At 40.4% G+C, this 26054-nt stretch overlaps 1 protein-coding gene across 1 annotated transcript; it reads left to right on the top strand.

Annotated features, from left to right (window-relative positions):
- The first annotated feature begins 3230 nt into the window (after positions 1-3230).
- LOC139936245 (D-beta-hydroxybutyrate dehydrogenase, mitochondrial-like) lies at positions 3231-25846 on the top strand. Its single transcript, XM_071931027.1, has 4 exons — positions 3231-4360; positions 18509-18661; positions 20728-20892; positions 21560-25846. The coding sequence occupies exons 1-4, from the start codon at positions 3973-3975 to the stop codon at positions 22033-22035; spliced, it is 1182 nt and encodes a 393-aa protein (XP_071787128.1). The 5' UTR covers positions 3231-3972; the 3' UTR covers positions 22036-25846.
- The last annotated feature ends 208 nt before the right edge of the window (positions 25847-26054 follow it).

The raw sequence follows: 26054 nt of genomic DNA, 5'->3' as shown, positions 1-26054 counted from the left end.
AAGCTTGATACCCTATAGGTTACTTACCCCAATCCTGGTCTCAGATGTTACTGAGCTTGATGCCCCAACGGTTACTTACCCCAATCCTGGTCTCAGATGTTAATGAGCTTGATGCCCTAACGGTTACTTACCCCAATCCTGGTGTCAAATGTTACTGGGCTTGATAGCCCTAACGGTTACTTACCCCAATCCTGGTATCAGATGTTACTGAGCTTGATACCCTAACGGTTACTTACCCCAACCCTGGTCTCAGATGTTACTGAGCTTGATGCCCTAACGGTTACTTACCCCAATCCTGGTCTCAGATGTTACTGAGCTTGATGCCCTAACGGTTACTTACCCCAATCCTGGTCTCAGATGTTACTAAGCTTGATACCCTAACGGTTACTTACCCCAATCCTGGTCTCAGATAGTACTAAGCTTGATACCCTAACGGTTACTAACCCCAATCCTGGTCTCAGATGTTACTGAGCTTGATGCCCTAACGGTTACTTACCCCAATCCTGGTCTCAGATGTTACTAAGCTTGATACCCTAACGGTTACTTACCCCAATCCTGGTCTCAGATGTTACTGAGCTTGATGCCCTAACGGTTACTTACCCCAATCCTGGTCTCAGATAGTACTAAGCTTGATACCCTAACGGTTACTTACCCCAATCCTGGTCTCAGATGTTACTAAGCTTGATACCCTAACGGTTACTTACCCCAATCCTGGTCTCAGATAGTACTAAGCTTGATACCCTAACGGTTACTTACCCCAATCCTGGTCTCAGATGTTACTGAGCTTGATACCCTAACGGTTACTTACCCCAATCCTGGTATCAGATGTTACTGAGCTTGATGCCCCAACGGTTACTTACCCCAATCCTGGTATCAGATGTTACTGAGCTTGATGCCCCAACGGTTACTTACCCCAATCCTGGTATCAGATGTTACTGAGCTTGATGCCCTAACGGTTACTTACCCTAATCCTGGTCTCAGATGTTACTGAGCTTGATGCCCTAACGGTTACTTACCCCAATCCTGGTCTCAGATGTTACTAAGCTTGATAGCCCTAACGGTTACTTACCCCAATCCTGGTCTCAGATGTTACTGAGCTTGATACCCTAACGGTTACTTACCCCAATCCTGGTCTCAGATAGTACTAAGCTTGATACCCTAACGGTTACTTACCCCAATCCTGGTCTCAGATGTTACTGAGCTTGATACCCTAACGGTTACTTACCCCATCCCATACTTTTAATGTCTTAGGTGTGATCTCATTATTCCCAGGTTGATGCCTTTGAATCGTACTAAAGAAGTAAAGCAGACAAAACTACCCAGCAGCAGGAGGCCCTTATAATTTCAGAGCTTAGTTTCTATGTCAAGGTTCGTTAAAGTTCGAGAGAAAAAGAAAAAAATATCCCGCTGAGCAGTGACGGGAACAAATCAAAAACTTTATTGATACACAAGATGGTTTAAAAGGAGCATGCTTGTTTAAAAAAAGAAGGTACGCAGCGGTCGTTCAGTGAACTTAGATAAGTTTGTGTCCCTGGTAATGTTTTGTTATTATAGTTGAGCTATACTGCAGTTTATGATATCATGCGTCAGATTCGTATTATGCGACCGACCTTCATAAAATGGTTCAAACACAAAAGGATGTGTTTTGAAGAACCGCCGATAACCTATTGGTGTATTGACATTGCCATGAATGCGTGAACGACTCACGTTGGCGACAAAAATATTATTTATAAAAGGTTTTGAAATGTATTCCAGATTTTAGGATTTTGACTTCAGAAACGTTGAACTCCGTTTTGGTAATCGATACGGATTCTGAGATTTGAATTTGAAGTGAGGGTATCAGAGTAAGGAGTTACAACTCAGAAACAATCTCAGTTAAAAGTTCCAACTCCATTTATTGTACGCGAGTGATCATTCTGCCGTTAATCCCGTTAATTTTGTTGTATACCAAAAATTACTTTGGGTTTTGAACAAAACACAAATTATTTTCTTAGGGGGAAAACCTTCGGGAGTATACTGCTGTGCCTCGTAGCTCAGCTGGTAGATCTACATCGAGTGTCAGACGTTTCGGGTTCAAAGCCCAATGAGGACCATTTTACTTTCTCATATCCCATGTTTGGTTATTTCACTTCTATGTTGATTACGTGTGTGCTGAAACTTTCGGGATTATTGATTCATTTATATGCTTTCGACTACGATGTACGTGTTGATTTGTTATGCATCGATTGTTTTAATCCTATAGTATATAAAGGTAGAAATAAATAAATACATGGTTCTTATAAAGCGCTTTATCACATCCCTGGGTGTATCAAAGCGCTCAGTATTTTGTCCTGCGAGGTATGTGGAGCTACGTTTTGAAGTATGATACCTATTCCTTTAAAGCAGGAACACCAGGGTAAACCCCTTTTTCCCATAAGTGCGTTGGGTTGTTTTTGCGCGCGTTACACAACACACGGGACCAACTGTTTTACGTCTCATTCAAAGGACGAAGCAATGGTTACGACTGGGACTCGAAACCACACTCTGCTGAACAGAAACATCAGAGTTTGAATTTGGTGTCCTGAACCGGAGGTCTGCTCAGGAAGAACAATTCGTATTTGGAATGCAGAATCTTCAAATAAATTCAGGCAGAAACGTTCCTCAAACTGAAAATATTTTTCAAATCCCTCTCTCTAAGTTAAAGCCACATTGTTTAAAAGTGAACAGCAGCAGTTCTTCTTTCCAAGTACGTTTTTACTGTGGTAATTAAATTGGGAGTAATTACCAAAGGTATACCCTCCCTTTAACATTGACTTTACAAAGAAATGGCCAATATTGTTTTGGGATTGCAAAATAAAGTAAACTGATTGTAGCAAGACGTTGAAACGAAAAATGTACACTTAAAGAACGGCGATTGCCGGTCAACAACTTCCTCAATTCACTGAACGATTATGCGCGTGTAAAGTAAGAAAGTAAGGACACAAACTATGCTAAAAGTTTATAATAACTGGTCAAAATATCTCATATCTCGGGCTTCCATCACTTAGTTTAATAATATTTTGCGTAAACATTATGCACGGACACTCGTTGACATGTCGGCTCAATGAAAATCAGCTGTTGTTTGTGGGTGGTACACGTTGATAGAAAGTGTAAAGTTGATGGTGTGAGCAGCATTTGTATTCTGTTAATAATTACCAATTTGGTCTTCCGTGTGTAAAGAAGTGATATAGTTGATCAGAAAATGCGGGCCAGCCACTGCATGCACAAACAACTTGCACTAGATATTAATTAAATTAATGGGCAGTGAGGGTGGATTATCTCAACTGGAGAAGCTTGAACTCTCAGGGGATATTGCGTATAATATCAGGCAGCTATATAGGGGGGTAGTGCCTGTGAGGTCAGCCAACCTGGTTCCACCTGGTAGTAGGTTAAAGCAGCCGCCCATGCCGTCATGCACTTGGTTTAGCCTCGTTCACAGCACGACACTCTATTCTCTTCTGCCTCCCTTCATCCGACCCTATTCAAAGCATTGTCATGGCCGTTCGATGCACCCTCCCACGGTAGCTACACACAAAGTCGTTAATGGAGCAAGCGTGCGTGACTCCGTCAAAAAAATCCCACATCTAGGCCCGCTGCTGTGATACGAACCCATTCGGCGAGCAACAAAAGCACGACACATTTTCCACTTCTCTGCCTCTATGTCCTCATTTCAACTCGTCAACTGTTTTAGGTGTCGTACGGATCGATCTTTGCATTTCAAGTACCTCCGTGACTTTTTCTGTGTTGCGCATTTCTGAAAGAGTATTATTGGCCGTGTCTGCCTTATCGTTATGCATGATGTCCTGAGTTGACCTCAGAGGCTGTGGAGGAGAGTAAAATGCCCACCTGTAAACCAGAAGGGGCTATATATAAAGAGCTATCATCATCTGTCACAGTAGTCAGTCAGTCTTGTTTGGGACACGTCACTGGAGCTCACCTGTACAAGCTGTAACCATGGCGAGCTTGATTGTATTCATTTACCTGTTCATAGTGTACCTTTTACCGTGTACAACGTGGGTCCGGCTGGTTGGTGCTTTACCCGCCGTGGTCGTGCTCCTCTTCAGCTGGTTCGGTCCGCCGGAGGAACGGCTTGCTGCCACGGGCAAAGCTGTGCTGGTCACCGGATGCGATACCGGTATCGGCAACGCATTGGCCAGGTACCTGGACAAATTAGGCTACCGTGTTTTCGCTGGGTGCTTGTTTGCGGACGGCAAAGGAGCGCTCGAGTTAAAGAGACAATGCTCAGATAAACTAGTTGTGCTTCAAATGGACGTTACAGACGAGAAACAAGTAACTGGAGCAGCAGCCCAAGTACAGAAGATCCTACAGGCAAAGAGAGAAAGTATGCACATTTTGTTTTCTTTATTTTCTATTTAAAAATGGATTAGAAATACAAAGAATTTGCAGGAAAGTTGTGACAATGTTTTTTAGTGTTTCCATTCCAATCTGCTTTTCAATTAAGTTTACTTGTAAGCTATAACATTTTGGGGATCTTTGATTGTGTTTTTGCTCTGCAACCAGTGAGTTTCATTCCGAAATTAGGTTCCTGGTGAATTTGTTGTTTTAAAGACGGTGGCCACTATTGGTAGTTACTCAAAATAGTTATTGGCATAAAACCTCACTTGGAAACGAGTAATGGGAGAGGTTGGTAGTATAAAGCATTGTGAGAAACGGCTCCCATCGAAGTGACGTAGTTTTGGAGAAAGAAGTAATTTTCCCCGAATTTGATTTCGAGACCTCAAGTTTAGAACTTGAGGTCTCGAAATCAAGCATCTGAAAGCACACAACTTCGTGTGAGAAGGGTATTTTTTTCTTTCATAGTTACCTCGCAACTCCGACGGCCGATCGAGCTCAAATTTTTACAGGTTTGTTATTTTATGCATATGTTGAGATACACCAAGTGAGAAGACTGGTCTTCGACAATTACCAATAGTGTCCAGTGTCTTTAATTGATGATCGAGGGTTCTCCTACTGTACTCCTACCGGGCTTTGAACTTATGCATATATATATGCATAATATACTATGATAAAATAACTTACATTTTTGCAGGTTCGCGGACGTCATATGCTGTTGTAGACATTATTGATATTTATAGTCACTAATGATTGCCTAGTCAACACCTTATCACAATTTCTTGAATGCGTTAATCTTGTATATTATTTGGTTTGCGGTAACACCATGTATCTACTTGACAGGTAGAGTTTGCTCTTATAGAGAACTATTTTTCTTTATTCTACTACCGCGGAGTGGATTTATCCGATGTTCGGGAAACTTCTCAGTTCTGAAAAGAACCGTCCTGCTTTTTAACTATCACCCGGGCGGAAGGTATAGAAAATTGGCTGAGACTACTACTTTAAGCTAAACTCTACCTGGCAAGTAGATACACACATGGTGTTACCGCAAACCAAATATATATAATAATACCTCACCATGCAATGCCTCAAATCCTAATATGCATTAATCTTACTTTAGACAACGAGTGGGGATAGAGTATAGGTGCTTGTTAGATATAAAATTTAAAAAAATGATTCTACCCAACTCACATTTGCAGCTTGCTCATTAACATTCAAACACGATTACTTCGAATTTAATACCGAATTACTTTATGATTATAGTGACATCTTCCGTAATGATATCTCCACAGGAAATCAAATTTGTCGCAATTGTCCCCCGATGTAGGTATCCAAACAAATTTTTTCAAATTTATAATAATAAAAAGTCTTGCTTGGGGACAACGGCTCTGCCTAAAGGTAACAAATGACTGATTCAGTGCTATTTATGTATCTGAACAGTTGCCTTTTTAGCTGAAAATAGACGTATTTCAAAGGTTAGCAAAAAATAAGGCGGAAAACTTGCTGCTTGATTTGCATTGTGACGTCATGCTTGCTTCCACTAAGCATCGGAAGGTTAGCATGGCTTTTTATGTGCTGAGTACAGTAAGTAGGGCATATGAACTTGGAATCGCACAGCATCGGTTCGTAAGCAGTGTGTGGGCCCCATAAAGCTGCTGCCGACATGGTATTTGGCCTGGTAACTTTTTTTTCTGGTAAAACTGTTGTGCTTCAGTGCTATGATCATTGGGCATTTCGTCATAGCTTATAATGCATAATATGACGTCATTAACTGAGTAGACGCAGTTAGAGTGAGATTGCTCATCGTGAGCCGCGCGTAGGTCATATATATGCGTTTTCTTTTGAACTAAAAGTTTTTGTCATATAAATGCGTTAGAACGATGACCTACACAGTGCCAGCTGTTGATCTGGATTTAGCGAAAACTTTGCAACAGATACCCACGTGTGACGCAAATGACTTTCCAACAGAGAATGGATTTCCTTATTGGCCATTAGATAAAGAATCTGATCACACATAAACCATTTTATTTATAAAAAAGAGACCAATGGCCCACACGCGCCATATGCTGTCCGCCATTCCGGGTGTCAAAATGTACACAAACAACCTCGTTCCTGGGTGTGATCGATCTCACTGCGCCATTTCCCCCCAGTGCGCTCGCCCAAAACGTTGCGCTGCTGCTGCAGCATCGAGGCTGCTAAAAAATGGCGTGGGTAGAAGCGCATTGTGCAGAGTTGCACCCTCGTCGTCCAATCGGGAGGAATGGCAATTTGTCCAGACTAACTATTTTGACAAAGTGAAGTCGTATACCCCTTGTTTACTTTCCCAACATCTCAACTCTGTCGATGCTTAAAAATTGTCAAGGCAATAAATTATCGTTATTTTACTTCATAAACATCAGTAGCAACAAGTATCAATCACCAAAAAATCAACTGCTGGTGAAAGTGCAAAAGGGGTTTTGAATGCGGTTTACCGCAGGAATTAGGACGAGGTTGAATTTCCAGGAGACGAGGGGGTGAGTATTGGAGAAAATCCCCCTCTCATTTCCTTCGTCAGGAACCTCCGAATTTACCCAAAGTATCCCCTCATTGAGTTAGTTCACTTATTATTTGGGGCAGGTGACATTCCATCAGCCAAAAGAGAACTCGTTTAATTACTGCCCCAGATTGTAAAGGTATTGTATTGATTGGCGAGGATAAAAAAACATAACCTTTCTGATTATAAAATTTATGCTATAATGAACAATTTTTTTATTTTATTCTGTGAAACAAAAAATTGAGTTATTAAAATTGAGTCATTATTATTCGAGAAAATATCTATGAACACATATTAATAATATACGCAAACAGTGTGGTATCGTGACAATTTTGAAATAGTGGATATCCTACAACGAGACGTTATTTAAAGGCAGTGGACACTATTGGTAATTACTCAAAATAATTGTTGGCATAAAACCTGACTTGGTAACGAGTAATGGGGAGAGGTTGATAGTATAAAACATTGTGTGAAACGGCTCCCTCTGAAGTGACGTAGTTTTCGAGAAAGAAGTAATTTTCCACGAATTTGGTTTCAAGACCTCAAGTTTAGAATTTGAGGTCTCGAAATCAAGCATGTGACAAGGGTGTTTTTTTCTTTTCTTTTATTATTATCTCGCAACTTCGATGACCGATTGAGCTCAAATTTTCACAGTATTGTTATTTTATGCATATGTTGAGATACACCAAGTGAGAAGACTGGTCTTTGACAATTACCAATAGTGTCCAGTGTCTTTAAAACATTTTTGGGACTTTAGTTTTCAGAATCGTCCATTCATCCTATAACTGAGCACGATCAGTGCTAAATGCTTCGATTAGTCTGACACATACTTTTACATAAAGTGGACCTCTGTCATTTTGTTGATTTTTTTCCACTCTGCTTGTTTAAATAGCGATGCGAAAGACGTAGGTGATTCGACACAACAACAAGGGATATAGATTGTCCTCACTTTCTTCTACTTAACTTACCCCCACCCCTTCATGTCCGTGAATGGGAGGGGAAGGATGCTAGTTGTTGAGAACGGGTGACGACAATCTGTCACCTTCATTAATGTCAATCATGGGAGGTCGTACGTGCATACGAGTGTTGATTTAAGGGGGGCGGTGCCCTTGGACTGGTGTGACAGGCAACGCCCCTCTCAACATGTCCTCCATTCATTGTTCGCGATTTTAAACTACTATTGTTTTTTCACACACGGTACCATTACATCTGCACCCACGCAGTTCTCATAGATCGTGTCTTGCTTAAAGCTGTTTAAGCAGCAAATACTGCACAGCAATTTTCCGTGCTAAGCCAAAGTTGAGTGGGGCACCATGTCAACTTTATGGAATTTTAGCTGGATAACCTACTTCTGATAAGCAATACTCTCTATGCTTCGCAAGTTTGTGTGCTGACAGGCTTTCAATATTGAGCCCATACCGTACCTTGTTCGACACCACAATCGATATACACTGATGTGTATGTAAGCTAATTGATGGCGATGAAATAAATTGGCTGAAGCCTCAAGTTAATTTTGATATCAGCTTTAAAGGCAGTGGACACTGTTATTGGTTACTCAAAATAATTATTAGCATAAAACCTCACTTGGTAACGAGTAATAGGGAGAGGTTGATAGTACAAAACCTTGTGAGAAACGGCTCCCTCTGAAGAGACGTAGTTTTCGAGAAAGAAGTAATTTTCCACGAGTAGGATTTCGAGACCTCAAGTTTAGGATTTGAGGTATCGAAATCAGGCATCTGAAAGCACACAACTTCGTGTGACAAGGGTGTTTTTTCTTTCATAGTTATCTCGCAACTCCGACGACCAATCAAGCTCACATTTTGACAGGTTTGTAAATTTATGCATATGTTGAGATACACCAAGTGAGAAGACTGGTCTTTGACAATTACCAATAGTGTCCAGGTCTTTAATGGTTAAAAATTACCCTTGCTCCCGACCCCGAAAACCACATGGTAACTAATAAAACTACCGTATGCGTACATGGAGCTGTATGCCTTCTTTTTGTACTATTCCACCAACAGCGATGGACATAAAATGTGACTGAAACATGTGTCCGGTAGTTTTTAGAAGATAATGCGCTTTATATCTGCCGCTGTATTACACTACGAAACCTGAAACAAAAATTATAACTTAAAATCATTTTATAACAATCTATATTAAATAACACAATGGCTCTTATAACCTAGTCCTTTATGCATCGCTTGAGCAAATGTTGATGTCCAGTACACATCCATTGTCCATCAAGCGAGTACAACTTATATTAAGAGAGAGAGTCAAATAAAACATAATCACGCTTAAAGTTTGCTATGATTTGACGTGATTTATCGTCATAACTTTGGTAACCCTTTTCAGTGTCGCTCATTAGGGAAATTTATGACTGGAGCTTAACTTTTAATTTCTTTGCAGGCCACCACCTGTCATTTATATCAATAAACAATTAAAGAAATACAAAGTATTTATAACTGCTCTTTTGCTGTGACAAATATGCACTAATGCCAACTTCCTCACATGTGAAGAATTAATGGCAATTCCGGGGAGGTCAGAGTAACATTTTGCAACATTTTTGCCCCATGAAGGGTTTAGGGTTAAGGGTCGACAGCTTGTGTTTCCGCATGTTTTGTTAAACACCAATTCATGACTATACGTCTTTCTCCATCAACCATCGAGGGGTCAGGCCTTGCAATCACAAGGTTGTGGGTTCGAATCCTACCAAGCTAATCGCTGATTTCATAATAAGTATTGTCGTCTAGTTACTGAATCACAACTTCTTGATATGTGCAATTCATAATCATAGACGTTAAAGGCACAGAACACTTTAATTGTCAACGACCAGTCTTCTCACTTGGTGTATCTCAACATTATACATAAAATAACAAACCTGTGAAAATTTGAGCTCAAGTTGTCGTCGAAGTTGCGAGAGAATAATGGCAGAAAAACACCCTTTTTGCACAAGTTTTGTGTTTTCAGATACTGAGGTCTCGAATTCAATTCAAATATTTTAGTGAGAAATTACTTCTTTCTCAAAAACTGCGCTTCAGAAGGAGCCGTTTCTCACAATGTTTTATACTATCAACCGCTCTCCATTGCTCATAACCAAGTAAGTTGATGCTAACAATTATTTTGAGTAATTACAAGTAGTGTCCAGTGCCTTTAAACAAATGTTTGCATGAGATAGTTTGGCGTTGTCTATCCCTCTATGCCGAGCCTTGACGGGTATATCATCTAAACAAACAAACTGGCGACTTCTTAATATCGGAACTCCAAAACCGAGAACACTACTCCCTCTGAAGTAACGTAGTTTTTGAGAAAGAGGTAAATTCTCACTCAAATATTAAAAAAAATTCAGGCATGAAGCCTTTTTCTAGGCATCTGAACGCACAACAATTTGTGCAACAAGGGTGTTCTTTTCTTACATTATTCTCTTGCAACTTCGATGACCAAAATGAGTCAAACTATTCGCAGATTTGTTATTTTACGCATAATGTTGGGATACACCAAGGGAGAACACGTACCTGGTCTTTGACAATTACCAATTTAGTGCCTTGAAACCAGAACGGTGTTTCAAATCTTCGTTAGCCTTTCTGGTCTTTGCTCTTTTAACATCAATAGGCTTTCACTCAGAGACCAGACCAAGACGGTCATGAGGTGACTGTGATTGGTCACTCTCTGTAGCAGAGTCCGAGAGTTTTGAATGCTCAAGAAATCTCTAAAAACGTCTTCAATTCCTACACAATGCTTCAAATCCAATCTAAAAATCTTTCTGTTCAACAAAATTCCCCTTTTCCATGGCAGCCACACATTGGTTCGATGTTTTCACTATATAATGCAGATTCAGTCGTTTTCATTCAATTTGAGCTGGATATCTGGTTTATGTTTCTTCTTGCCGTGTTTGTCTTTGACATATCATGTCCACGTTTGGTGTTAAACTATTTAAATAAGATCATGTTATATATTGCCCTGCATGGAGGAAATCAGATGTATGTTGTCAGCTTCCAACATGAATGACGTCATAAATCTTACATTTGCATGAGGTGGCTCTGATTGGTCAGCATTTTAGATGACGTTTATAAAAAATGACTTTTTACCACACTTTCGTCAGATTTCCTGTGTACACGTATGCGTTCTTATGCTTGGTCGTATACAAGGAACCAGACTCTCCTAGCGCGGCGCAGTTACATTATCGTTAAACAAGAAAACTTATTAGCGAAATAGCTGCACCAGCGTTAGACAGCAACACAAACTGCTGAACTTCTAAAGTTGTTTGTAATACAACCCTTTATAAAAACGATCGCTGGAGAGGTTAAGCAAATATCAAGGCCGTTTCCGAGTTAGCAGCGTCGGCTATGGCTGCGGCTACGTCTGCTACTAAGCGTGTTAAGAATGTGATAATGCTCGAGCCGTAGCCAACAATACGGACACAGCATACTTGTACTTTCAGGTGTATAACCAACGACTTTGGATTGTTAGATACAGCTATACGGCTATGACTGTTGAAGGGTGTTGTTAAGGACGGCATACAAAGCACGGTGACGCAAAAGTCTAGCCGTAGCCGCCATTTAGGACGCAGCCTTAAAAGCCAAAGCCACAAGTGTGTGTGGGTGATTGTGTGGTTTGTTCAAAACATTTTGTACCGTGAACCACAACATGGTTTCATACGGAAAAAAGTGTTCATTCTCAACAGCAATATTTTAATGCAACTACTTGATGAGGTTTAACTCGTACCAAGCATGTCTAGCTTTATTGAGACGGGCGCCTCTTCTAGTTTGTCAATTTGTGATCATAATTTCGAGTTTATTATGAGTGCGCCATAACAATCATACTAATCCATAATGACGACGTGCCATTGTAATATCAACATCCAAACTCACTTATTCTTTTTATCTCCAACACTAATTTGATATGGTTTGTTTATATTGATGGTCAATTAAATGTAAAAAAAGAAACACAATCCGTAGATTATTAGATACAAGTACGATTGATATAGCCGTTTAAATATGATTAATGAGAAAATGGCCTTGCTTAAACGATGAATAAGACTGAGGTATGTGTCAGTTACCGCTCGGTCATTGCCCCTGCGTTAAAGCTTTCTTTAAAATAGGCGGTTTTGTATAGGTTTTTTGTCGTCAATATGTATAGCAACCTGTCCTCTCCTATATCATATTATGTATTCATTGACAGAGGTTCCCGACTACTCTTTATCGATAAGTTAAGAAATAAGCGAGCAGATTTTGTTTTTGTTCCGGTACCTCAAAGACAATTTGTTTAGATTCCATTTAGAGAACTTTCTATTATTGCTTTTGATCTGTAATTGTTGTATTGTAGCTATATTTCAATCATTATTTTGCGTTTTGTTTGTCGTTGTGAGGTTTTTCTTGTAATTTGATTGCAACGTTGACCGGGCGCCATATTGTTTGCTATTCACCAAAATGCAAACCATAGCTGTGACGTCGCAGTGAATCCTTGATGTAAAAGCACCCCCTAACGGGCCTAATTAAAAGGCGAATCCAAAGGCGAATTAGAAATAATTGTACTTCCGACTGCGAGTCATTAGTCATGTATATAATCACCGTGAACAAACCCCAAAGTTTATTATTTTAATTCCAATTAAATCGACTTCCTCCATATCCGTCCACAGGGAGCGTTGATTCTGATAATTGTTGTCGTCAATGCCCGGTTGCGTACAAGGCATCGGTTGACACCCTCGGCGTGTATAGTAAAAGTTAAGAAAGTAAAAACCATATTGAAGCTGATGAACTGCAGTGAAAGATACACAGGCCTTGATTGATTAATGAAACAAATTCTGATTTGTTCTGTACCTTGAATTGGCAGAATATATCATTATACGTGTTTTCTACATCCTCGAAACATCCCTAAACTAATGTCACACTAATTTTATGACGAGAAACAATCATTTCTTAACCTTGGAAAGCTGGAATTTAGCCCCAAGCAATACTCCCTGGTGGTTAGTAAATTGATGTAAAAGAATTTCTCTTTGTTTCACAATATTAATTGGCAATGTGCATACACCATTTTATGCATTACGCTTGTGGCATGTTAATGTTGCGGCTGAGCGGTCAAGAGCGCCGGAATCAAGCTCTGGTGTTTCTGATCAGCAGAGCATGTGTTCGACTGGTCCAGTGTCCAAGTCTGAAGCACAAAAACTTGCTAAGCACATACAAGTTTGCTTTAATAGCAGAAACAAGTTACCAGCCAAAGTGACACTAAGTTTACATTGTTCTGACTGGTGCCTCACTGCCCAACTCAATTTTCGCTTAGCAAAGAAACTTGTCAATCAGCATTTTCGTAATGGCTATATGAAATCGTGTCGTGCTTGTAAGCAGCTCTATTAAATTAGGCCCTGGTTTGGGCTGTGCACAAGAACTGGCGCTGAACTTTTAATCAGTTTAGCCCACTCAAAATAATATGGCTTCAAGAAATACCTTACTCAATAAGAATTGCGCCTTGTGTAGCTGTATTGGATCACTACCTTCTATATTACACGACGTCATAAGCCTAATCTGAAAGTGTTGCTTTTAGAAGTCTCACAAATTCTAAAACCTGAATATCGAAGAAGTTATCGGTGCGGCGAAGACAATACATTGGTACATTCCAAGATGTGTCATTATTCTTTATCCCCACTGCAATTATAACATTTGTTGTTAATATTTTGGTTCATTTTTTCCCTTATTAGGACTTTTCGTCTGCATTTTATCACAAGTCAAAGAATACCACCCTGTGTTATCTTATCTGTTACGTGTACAAAGCAAGACAGAGGACCAGTCTGTATTCAACTTCAGTATCGATTTGGTTCGACGCGTCAATTATTAAGTAGAAGAATAACACAAGATAGGTCCATCGTGCTAAAAGTCCCGTAAAAGAAAAGTGAATCACAACATCAAACTGACTTCAAGTTGACATGCTTTCCCTTTAAATAACACTCAACTACCTCTGATGTAAGTGGGTATCGCAAGCACGATCACTCACCTCCAAAGGCATTCACCTTTTACTTCAATCCACTGACATAGCCCTACATACATGTAATTGCAATAATAGTATCCTGCCGTCTTGGATTTGGTAAATATTGTAATAGGGGCTGTTTAACCCATTTTATTCATTCGCACGCCCCGATATCGTAGAATTAAAATAATACGCGCGGCCAGTAATCCGAAAGGGGGTTAGTCAAGCACTGAAACTGATCTCAGTTTCAAAGAAAGTATAAACTAAAAAACCACGCGGGGCCGCGGGGGGACGGTTCGGATCGAAGGGAGCCGGTGGGTAGCGGGGCTTGGAGTGGTTTAAGACAGCAGCTTGACTATAGGGAGAAGGTATACGGTGAGAGGATTCTACGAGGGTGTGAGTAGCATGGGGGGGGGGGGGGGGGGAGACCCGTTTGCGAGAGGGCGGCTTTTCAAGGGGAGAGAAACCCCCTTGAAATTCCTCGCCCCCATTTATTGATCCGCTTGTAAGCAGGCCGTTGAACCTGGCCTGGGGAGGGGACAGGGGAAGCTGGTCCATACATGATGCTGGATGGTCGTGGGGGGAATGACCGGCAGACCAAGGGGGAAGAAAAACGCTGGAGAATTATTTGAGAATGAGGCCTCCTCATTTACTCAGTGTTTCTGAAGCTAATATTCTGTAATCCAGGAGCTTTGGATTGAGGTTATTGTCACATTGGGATTGAAGTTATTGTCACATTGTAGTTTCATATGTATCCTTTTCACGTTGTTTTTTTGTTTAATACTGACTGCAGTCTAACTTATTGTTCTCTTGGCAAGATTGTTTTATAAAAATGAGAGAAACATGGATTTTGTTTATTTCATTAATTAAATTAAATTCGATCACAGGACTACGGCTGTAGGCCATTATGTTATTTTTTTGACGGCAAATTATTTTTGAAACAAACCAAGAAATTAGTTACAATAACTTAGTTATTACAACCTGTATAACCTATCACACGGCTTCTGTATAATCCAACTGAAGTGATCAATATTTATATAATTTTCAAATCAAATGGCTATTACGAGGTTCCGTTGAGAGGAATTCATCTGTCATCGAAACCTATAAATTGTAAGCTAGAAGGCTCAGACGAAATTATGACATGGAATATAAAAATTGAGTTACAACGCCAGCTGGGGAAGTTGTTTTCCCGTTTAGTTTTTATTTTGGAGCTTTAGTCGTGTGAAGGGCATTCGTCCTTCCCGATGATGATTTGAATGCCGTTTTCTGACATATTTACTGCGTGGTAAATTCTGTGGTGAATTTCCAGAGGGCACAGTCGTGATGGATTTACAGTCATTTAATTTGACCACGGGGATACGCTTCGTCACATAATACGTCGTTTCTGTCACAACGACAGAAATATCTGGACATGAATTGGCAGGCTCTTTATTGTAAGGCTTATAGTGTTCCATCCAACCACAGAAACTGATGCCAGTGCGAAAACTGATTTAGCGTTTCTGATATTCGATGTTCGTGTAATTTTCGAGGAATGCGTCCTTATGATTGTGTGTACGGCTGGCCTAATTGCCAACAATTTAACAGACATACATAAATCATGATTTGTGGGGGAGGTGGGGGGCTGTACTCTACCCTTGCGTTTATCGATTCATCGCTTGCAGCGGGGATGCTCAGCCATGACAGCGGTGTCGAAGAAAACATCTACGAAACCCGGGCCGGCCAGGGGTACGGACGGGTGTAAATCGATGGGGCCCAAAGCGTCCAATGAACCCGCTGGCGTTGTCAATGACTCCGATCATGAGTCAGCGTGGCTGCCCGTGAACTCAACAATGAACACCAACTGGCTAGATATTTCCATGATGAAAAATTGGTTACCTAAGGCATAGCGTCATGTCTTGATTCTCAATTCGTTTCCTTGATAGGCGGGAGGCTCATGATGGGTGTGAACCTTATTTGACCCCGATCTCTACAACTTGGGATCATTTGAAGACGAGTCTCGAAAGGGCCAAATCCAAGGTTTCAACAGCTTTATTAGACCCCGAATATAAGGTTTTGAAAATGCGACTGACTGAGGCTCAATTGGCGAAATGGAAGGAGCATGCCCATGTAAACATCTAGCTTTTGTTGATTGGTTTCCTTTTTGTTTATTTATTATTTTTAGTTCAGGGATTTTGTAGCAAAATTGTTGGCCAAAATATCTATAAGCTACTTGACTCATCTCGTGACTAGTTTAGTTAACCCGTTTAGATGACACGCATGGTGACGTACCCTGTTTGCGGGAGCTGAGATATACCTATTATTGATAAAACTATAAGAATTTTACCAGCATCGAACCATAGCCACGGTGCTCCTGAACAATCGGTCCTTACCCCCGTGCATATTTCCTCGTCTTTACAAACTTTTACGAGGTCAATAAATCCATTTTTCAGCTGGATGCGCTTCATGTGTGATTTTCCCACTCATTCCAAAAGGCACCTCTACGTGCAAAGTACAATCAAATAATACACTGGAATGGTTTTAGAACTCCTACAATAGTTTTTTTCTTTCTTGTTTTTAAACAAAGTGCGAATGAAGTTTAACCACCTCTGCAGCCTATTGAAATGATCACCGTGTGTTCTTTTTTTGCCCTGCTGCGCTGAACCCAAAATTCGCAGTCTCGTTTCTGAACGATTGACACCAATTTTTCAACTGATTTATGAAAGAGCCGTTTAAGTCTAAACATGGACAGTGAACCGATGGGTCTATTGACGTTGAGTTTATCGAACTACTTCAGATTATTTACTTTTGCCCGATGGGTGGCATTGCATTTTGTAACGCCCTCTTTGTTCGGTATGTAATCGGCACACACCCTCTTTATTTCTGTACGTCAGAACAGACAAGTGGAACTTATTGTTGGCCTGCTGAGTGTGAATTTGGTTTATCTCATTTCAATCAGATATCATCCTTTTGAAGTTGAGCCAGTTACAATTCCAGCGTGAAATGGATTTATGGATTAACCTACCGGTCATGTCCGTGGTTAAGGCACAAGTAACTGAATTTAATCACCCGAGGGGGGGGAGTGGCGTAGAGGTTTGTAGGGGGGCATTTGTCTTGGCCATAATAGAGACCCTGGGGATTTTTCTTGGAAAGTTGATAGATGCTTCTTTCAATTGGTAGTGCCACGTGGTCGTTGCAAAAAGTGACAGGTCTCTTATCGCTGTCCGAAAATGGTTTCGTATGTATTTTGTTTACCATGGAGAGAAATTGGGGGGAAAAATGTCTCAATGTTGTGGGAGTATTGACTGAGGAGGGCAATGCACCCCATACCTTGTGCCGTCCATGCTCGGCCTTCTACCTCAAAGGACCCTGCCGCTGTACACCTGCAGACCCTCCACGGCCGTTCAGCTCCAACAACCCTGCACCTTTCACAGTAAAAGAAAAAAAAGAAAAAAATGAGTATCAATGACAGTAACTGGAGGCTAGCTGAGGGTGCCGTAGCCAAGAATACATGGACCTTGACGCAGAGTTCACTGGTAACACCCCTTTATTTGTTACCGTACATGATGCCTTCACAATGCCACACCGGGAAGCGGCTGAATCGCTAACCCAAGCTCGTTGCTTGATGTGCAGCTAGTAACTACACCACCGGGTTCAACGACCGACCAGTCATCTACCGCAGCAGTTTTTATGTGATTTTTTTGTTCACAAACCCTCGTTAGTTTTAAATTCATACAGGACTTTGAGATTATTTGCTTAAGAAAATACTCCCGTTAAAATGCCATTATGAGGGGCTTTAAAATTGTTTGATGTGTCAGCTGAAAATAATCAAACGACGAGGTACCTTTAAAAAACAACAGGTGTATCTTTGCAAAAAAAATCCACCGAAATTCATGATACCAATGATATCAATGCCACCGTGTTTGTTTTATTTTAAATAAAAGTCAAATTGACTCGGAAATAATACTGTTCGTATGACTATTGGGGACGTTTGTACTGGGCTTGTTAGGCCTTTTTTTTTCTTTTTTCTTTTTTTCTAAGGGGTGGGAGAGGGGCCTATTTTGTTTTTTGTAGCTTTATTTTTGTATGGAGGAATTTTCCAACTCCCTACCGTTGACCAACTCCCTACCGTTGACCAAAGGAGAAATTTAGTCCACCAGGAACGGAAAGGAGATAAAAGAAGACGATGTGAATAAATTCCTATCCCGAATGTGTCCTCATATCATATACTGTGATTATTCTTATATATATTTCTGGTAACGAAATTGAGGATGCCTCGTAAGTCCACTAAAATCACTCTAACTTGCAAGAATCTGCAATCAAGTGCTTGCTATGTTATCCAGAAACACCGGGGTTATGACCCTTTTCCTCCACGATAAGTTCTCCGGTTATTTTCACGTGCCCTACCAACCCTGTGCAAGTATTTCACTACCAGAAAAGAGGGTCACAACCGGGACTCGAACCCACACTCTGCTTAGAAACCACCAGAGTTTGAGTTCGGTGCTTTGAACCACTCGGCAAAGACACGCTTAATTGATGGGTCGTGATTCAAAGACAAAATGCCTGTGCTATAAAAGTTTTGCCATTGCATCCCTAATGTAATTTCTTTTGGTATTTTCCTCAGTCTGTGAAATAAATATTGAATTGTATTATTTTTCTCTTTTTCTTCAGATCTGTGGGGCGTGGTCAACAACGCTGCCGTGAACGGTTTAGGAGAACTGGAATGGATTAGCCTGGACACCTTCAAGTCTGTTACAGATGTCAATCTATGGGGCAATATAAGAGTGATCCAGGCTTTCCTGCCCTTCATCCGTAGGTGCAAAGGTGAGGCCGATCTAGGGCAGTGTGGTTTGCCATCTCTTGGTTAATTGAAGGGATGGCTTATTACGGGGGTTATTTAGGGGGTTGATAGCGTCACCACAGAGGCTATGCTTCGGCATACCACAGACCCATCAGTGGGTTGGCTTACATCTGTACAATTTTAAAATCAATCCCTTGGCGTAGAAACCATTGCCAACAATAACGAATATGACTAAATTTTCAGAATCACTTCTAGTTATGACGGTGCGTTCAGAGAACTCGACTGCATGGGCATCATTCCCATAAACTGACCCCCGAAATCCTTGTAAAACATCTCGTTATCTCCATTTTCTTTCGGTTTGTTGCTTCTTCTTTTTTTTCTTTTTTTGTGGGTTGTTTTACGTTCGTTCCTATTGTTTGCAAGTTATTTAACTTCACTTAGTTTCCATTGTTTTCAATATGTTTTTACGGAGTCTGGGTTTGAAAAATATGAGACATACCTCATGTTCAAGAACATCGTGTCTAATAATTAGTTTATTAAACATGTAAAAGTGGTAGTAACAATAAATCTAGATAAGCAAACAATAATTGTAGGCTACTTATACCAATCAACGTTAGATTACCAACCAGAATGGCATCTCATTTGAACAATCTGTTGACTGGCTTCCGACTAATGTTTGCCCAGCAGAAATTTGTTAAGCAATAGTTTCTGCTAACGCAGCTCTAATGAAACTGGGCCCTATTTTAAATCAGAAAAGTTTATAACTGTGTGGAGGCCCCCCTCCCCTTGAAGTTCTTGCCCCGCCTCTTTGGGGACAAGCACTACTGGAGGGCAACGACCCGGAACATTGTCAATTGACCCAGGGAGGGGCTCAGGAAGGGGAAGACTTAAGACAGGTGTGAGGGGTTAGTCCTAGGGGGTCATTTAGCTCTTGAGTCGGTCATCGGATGTGAATTTGAAGACAATGAAGAATGATGTGATTGGCCAGAGCTTCCTCAAACCCAGGTGCAATAGGTTTTGCTTCTTCCAGCGTTCTACATTTAGCTGCCGGTCAGAATGCCTTCTGTTCCTAAGAATAATGGTCCACAGATGTCTGTACAAAAAGAAAACGGATGGCTTTCTTCAAAAACATAACAACATTGTGAACGGCTGTAAACATGGGGTTGTTTTACATGAGGGAACTTAGGAGGTATAGCGGTTTGCATCAAGCAGTATACCGAGCGGCAATTTGAGAACAATTTGAAATGTGTTGCCGTCAAATTCGTAAGCCTTTCTCCTATAATTGAAGAAGACAACCTCAATCGACAAACTTAACATTCCAAGGATAAACAATATTATAATTCGGTTATTCCGTGTTTCTTTATTCACAACCACTTATTTTACATCGTTGAGGAAGGTGGGGGTAAGTTGGGAGAAGTGATAAATCAATTGTGGTGCACAACAAGAAGGGGATGTTCCTGATATAGGTTTGCTCGATAGACGTTTGACGAAAAGGACGTCGGAAGACTGCACAATAGCGTTAAGATAAAATATTTTATTTTGTGCCTTTAATATTGTTCAGGCTTTCCCCTCCCTGCTTGTAATATATAAGCTCGAGTACCAAAGCCCCCAAATTAGCTAAGCTCAATAAAATAATCCTTACCAGAAAAAGGTTTTTTAACCAACCAAATACCATACCACATGTACGATCTGTGCATGGTATCCTGCATGGTATCCTGCATATTTTTGCTTAGCATCAAATCATTCAGCAAATAACACAAGCAACAATAACTAAATGATGAAGAAGAAAATGTAAGTTTTAGATGTGGAAGGAAACCCAAAATGGGGACAACCCACGCAGTCAGTGAGTGAATGATGAGTACCCGATCCATCTGCAAGGCTAGCTACGGTCTGTGGTGGGATTCGAACCGGGGTTCAACACAGCTGATACAAAACTGCAAAAAAGGAAACCACCGAGCCAACCTGACTGAAACATCCTTAAAGTATCTGGAACAAATTAAAAGCTTTTCCAATCTCTATTCACGACCTTTCCTAGCCAAGTTTCCGTCCCCCATTTAGACTGTCTGTGTGTTTTTTCCATGCCTTATAGGTCGTGTGGTGAACATGAGCAGCATTAGTGGGCGTATGAGCTTCCCGTGTAACTCCGCTTACTGTTTGACTAAGTACGCCATAGAGGCGATGTCGGACTCACTGCGTCACGAAATGTATAAGTGGGATGTGAAGGTGATCCTGGTCGAACCAGGCAACTTTGCAGGTGAGTGACTCCAGAATATATCAAACTAGGGCTTTCAACTCTTCCTGATTCTGCAGAAAGTTCTTAAACCAATCTTGTTCTGATGAAATAAATTTGAAAATCTCCCTGATTGTGGAAACTTCTTATGTTGAATGTAGTTCTAAATGTCTCCCTGACTGTCGTGTAAATCCTCCTTGATTGCAAGATGCAAATGTTGACAGTTCTGATATATTCTTTTGTCAAGACTTTCCTGGTTTTGACAGCTTCATAAACAGTGGAGCGACTGGAAAGGGAGACCCCGCGGTCGAGTCGAATGGCGAAGCGTGCGTGGTCTCCCTTTCCAGTCGCTTGGGATCGCGGCTGTACGAAGCTGTCCATGCCACGAAGGCATTGACACAATGCTACCTGACATGGCAAATCATTGCGTCAAATAGCTCCCTCTTCTTGCAAATCACATCACAAGCAGACAGCGCCCTCACTGAGGTAAAAAAGGGGTATATATCAATGTGAGAAGACAAAAACAACATTGCAGTTGTATAGTGTCATATTCAAGTGTCATATTCAAGCGAAAAATGCAAAATCCATTAGCGAATACTATAGCATCTGCGCTGGTCTGAACAGCCCCCATTTTAACTGTGCAAACTCTTTGGCATGGATCTTTCACTGCACATCTCATTTTTCATTACAGGAGCAACCGATTTCTTCAAGAAAGAAAACATCGAGAACATCCTTCAAGGAGTCTGGAACAAGATGTCCGACTCTCTGAAAGAGGAGTACGGCAAAGAGTACTTCGACTTCGTCTTGAGATCAATGTGCTCCTGGTCGGGTCAGGGGTCATCCGACCTCCAGCCGGTCCTCACGGCCGTCGAGGAGGCACTCACGGTGATCAACCCCAAGGAGAGATACATCGCTGCCCCTTTCGCCGTTCAGTACCTCCTCTATGTCTTATTCGTTCTTCCTACCTCATGGATTGATTTCTTCTTCACTTTCATGTCTGGAAAGTCCAACCTCCCACCACGGGCGAGCAAGTCACCCATAGACCCCGCCCCTACGAGTACGCCCCCATCGCCAATCTCGTCACCAGCACCATCGACCCCCGATGAAAACGACAACGTGATAAGTCTAAACGGCAATGCAGCTGCCAATGGCAACATAGAAAAGTAGAAAGACTATTTTGTTAGTACTTTCCCCTGGCCTCCCTCAGTGACTCTTAGTTAAAAATCTGGCTGCGACAATAGTAGCCTTATTGAGGTATGGTGGACACTATATAGGAGTGCACTGTTTGGTTTGGAAGAAAACAGACAAATTTACCCAAACCTAATAGTTTCATATGAAGGTGTCCACCATAATCTCAAAGTGGCTTATGGGCAAAGTGTTTCGTAGATTTACGCTGGACCGTTAAACATCGGTCCTTCATCAAATGAGCCAACGGGTGTTCTTTCATAACTATGGCTTGAGCTCAAATTGAGGCCTCTCATAATTGTACACGCTTTCCATATTTTTTTCCTTTTTACACTACGGAAGAACAACACTTGTTTTTTACATGTTCTACATTCTTTGCGGAATTTTCTCAAGAATTGCGAAATTTAGTATGTATTTTTATTCGCAGTCAAAGAGAATGCTGATTCATTCACACACACAGTATGCCATTGTTCATGCTGATTTTGTACGGCAGTGAATGTTTTGTATTTTCTTTTCGTGGGATCAGGACAATATTGTCAGAATACTTTCTAGTCAATATGGATTGACATTTCGTATGTAAAATACTCCCTACATGGTATTGTAAATTCCAAAAAGCTTTTGAAGTGTGTATTATTTAAATGATGTGATATAGTCTACGATTAAAAAAAGAGAAAAATCGGCATCACCACTATATAGTTTAGTGAAATAGTTATATTTTGTTCTTTTCAGCTTTGATGTGATTCTATTCTTCACTTTATGCCATTTAAATAAATATGACGTAGCGTTTGATGTGAACCTAGTAAGTTTTAATTGAATGACAATAAACATAATACAGCCACACAAAAACAACAACAAGCAACAACAACAACATCACCAACAACAAAAATGAAATGTTTGGTTATGCAATTTTGCCTGGAGAAATTATTTTGAAATTCAGGTTGTTGTTGGATCTCGTCTCGGCTCTAAACAGATATAGCATGACTTTATGCATTCTTAAGTTCAACGACCAAGTGGTTAGTGGAAGCAGTACTGAATGGAAAATTGAAACTAAACATCGACAGACTCATTCAAATTTTCCAAATTAGGAACTCGGCGGACAGCCAACCTTGGTATGATGCCCAAAGTTGTAAAATCCACTCAAGAACACACCAACATTGAAGGCACTTTTTAGTGTGTGGGTTTTATCTGTACAAAGTGCTTTCAAATGATCACATGTACTTAAAATTGTTCTAAAAGTGAAAACAAAAAGATTGCAACTTTTATATGTACAGAATAAAAATTTGAAAAAATATATAATTTATTTCATTAGTCATTGTTGGTGATTTCTAATTCAGTTGTATGACCGCCAAAGCTGCCGCCGAAAGTAAAACTAACTTTGGAAATTGATGCCAATCTAATTTTATTGATAATTTCCCTCAATAACACTTCACGTTTAATTGACTGTGACGTTTGTTGACTCAGGACCAGGACGGGGGGGGGGGGGGTGTATAGGTCAGTTACTCCCCGTTCGTGATGCACAAATGACGGCAGTGAATACCTCGGTGTGTCTGTCGCTTTAATTAGTCAACGTGGTGGGGGAAATTAGGAGAAGAATATTTTTGAAGCGGAGAGCGTAGACCCCTTTTCACCCTTATGTCCAGATGAGTAAACAAATTGTATATTTCTAGCCTTCGAATGTTGTTAAAGTTGTTGCCATATTATTATTATTATAAGTCTAAGTTTGTTGTTTTACTTGTATTTTATTTGAAGGGGGACCTGGACACTATTGGAAATTGTCAAAGACCAGTCTTCTCACTTGGCGTATCTCAACATATTCATAAAATAACAAACCTGTGAAAATTCGAGATAAGTTGCGAGATAATAATGAAAGGAAAAATACCCTTGTCACACGAACTTGCTCTCAGGTCAGATGCTTGATTTCGAGACCTCAAAAACAAATTCTGAGGTCTCGAAATCAAATTCATGGAAAATTACTTCTTTATCGTAAACAACGTTACTTCAGAGGGAGCCGTTTCTCACGATTTGTTATATACTATCAACCTTTTCCCATTACTCGTCACCAAGTAAGGTTTATGCTATTAATTTTGTTGAGTAACTATCAATAGTGTCCACTGCCTTTAAAATCTATGAGTTCTACACAAGTATGACACACCTTTTTGATGAATTCAATATAGCCTAGGAAAAGCTGGAATTCAGAAGATTTTTGTCCTTGTTATAAACTTCACATACGCATGTGTTGTGGATTTTGTTCTCTTGTATCAAATGAACTTACAACAAGGAACACTCAATTAAAACCTTGCTATATGTGTCTTCAGTACATGTATATCCTTTTTATGCCGACAGAGGGCGTTGTTTATACAAAAGTTTATTAGCAGAAACGTCACTTGTGAATTATTTTTGCTGTCTGTGACGGGTTATTTTTTCAAATCGTTTCGATAAATTTCATAAAATTTTGTTTGTTCGTGTTGCTTTGAATAGGGGTAAGGGTTGTTATGCTATTTATCACGTGTGAATTTAATACACTTTTGTACTCTTTTTGTGAACTTTTATACACTAATTCTTTTATCTGTAAATTTGGATTGTAAATCGTAGTTATTGATATATTGTTATAACGATAGTCTATTGTAAATTGGATAAATGCTTAGATCAAGCAGGATTATATTTGATTAGCCTTGTTGGTAATTTTAATAAGGGTAACTTGGCAGTCTTGTGGTCGATTTCGCAAAGATTGATCTTAATTCCAAATCAATCTTAATTGCTAAGCAATGTGATGAATCTTTAGTGCTTTATGAAATCAACCCCAGCTCCCAATAATATTTCAGCTCAAAAAGTTTAATAACCTTGGCCTATAATTTCGTAGAGCTGCATAAGCAGAAATACTGGCTAAAATCTCTGCTTAGCAACAATGAGCAGGATACTATGGGGCGCCATTTGTCACTTATAATTTATTATATTGTTTAGCACTTTAAGATTTGTAAAATTTGTTTACATCTAGTTGACATAAACCATGGCGAAACCATGTCTTAAAAGTGCTAAAGCGCCCATCGATACCACTCATAAACGGTATAGGCATATGACATATTATTTTGGCTGGTACCGTTTTCTGTTCAACAATTTGCTTAGCGTTTTGTACAGCTCTATGAAACCATGGGCCCGCTGTACATGAGAGTAGCGTTATTTTGTTCCCAGAGAAGATGGAATTCTCTTGCAGTTTCTAAGTTTACTTTGAGTACGTTTAGAAAAGCAGTTATTTGACTAGCTTATTGCAGGCCATTATAAGTAACGCGGCGCATCGGTGGCTGAAAATTGAATACTAAGAAAAAACGTAATACAAATGTTGGTGTAATTTCATTCTTTTATAATAGGGTAATATGTTTTGCTGACTGCTTTAAAACGTTACAATATAAAATAGACGTCTGTTTTGATATTATGTGACCTCAGAATTACCAATAAATATCGAACTCTGTGATTATAAGAATTGACTGTGTCGATGAATTCAGTACAGACTGAAGCCATTATTTTCCCACCCCATACTCGAGTAAGACGACGGGCGACTCAATTAATACAGCCTCGGTTAGATAATTCTTTTTTGCCCCATTTTATCTCTTTCTCATCTGAAGTATGTTGATTGACACAACACACCAACTTTTTAAACGAAGACAATGACGAAATTTCAGTTTCAACCGAGGGAGGAACACCCCAAAGTGGGAAACCCATGCAGTCAGGTGGGACCGGGAAAAAAACCCTGTTTAAGGCTTGGTCTGGTATCCCAGTGAAATCTGACCGCCGGAGATGTCCCCCGTGGGAAACTAACATGGGCTCAATGAGGATTATTCACAAGAGGGCGCTACCAGTAGCTTGTTTGTACACTGTGTACGCCAGGAGGGGGGGGGGGGGGGGGGGGAGGTCTCCTTTCATACCTGGAATAGAACCGGGATCCACAAAAGTGAAAGGCATCAAAGTAATAAACCTTGTGGGTAGAGCTACGGGTAGGGGAGCAC

Source organism: Asterias amurensis, chromosome 1 (assembly GCF_032118995.1).
Source record: "Asterias amurensis chromosome 1, ASM3211899v1".
Taxonomy (NCBI): domain Eukaryota; kingdom Metazoa; phylum Echinodermata; class Asteroidea; order Forcipulatida; family Asteriidae; genus Asterias; species Asterias amurensis.
The sequence above is the reverse complement of the archived record's forward strand: the minus strand, read 5'-3'. Positions and strand labels throughout refer to the sequence as shown.

Coding starts and splice junctions, on each gene's coding strand:
- LOC139936245 (XM_071931027.1), top strand. CDS start 3,973: ATGGCGAGCTTGATTGTATTCATTTACCTGTTCATAGTGTACCTTTTA. Junction 4,361..18,508: donor CCTACAGGCAAAGAGAGAAA/GTATGCACATTT, acceptor CTTTTTCTTCAG/ATCTGTGGGGCGTGGTCAAC. Junction 18,662..20,727: donor CTTCATCCGTAGGTGCAAAG/GTGAGGCCGATC, acceptor CATGCCTTATAG/GTCGTGTGGTGAACATGAGC.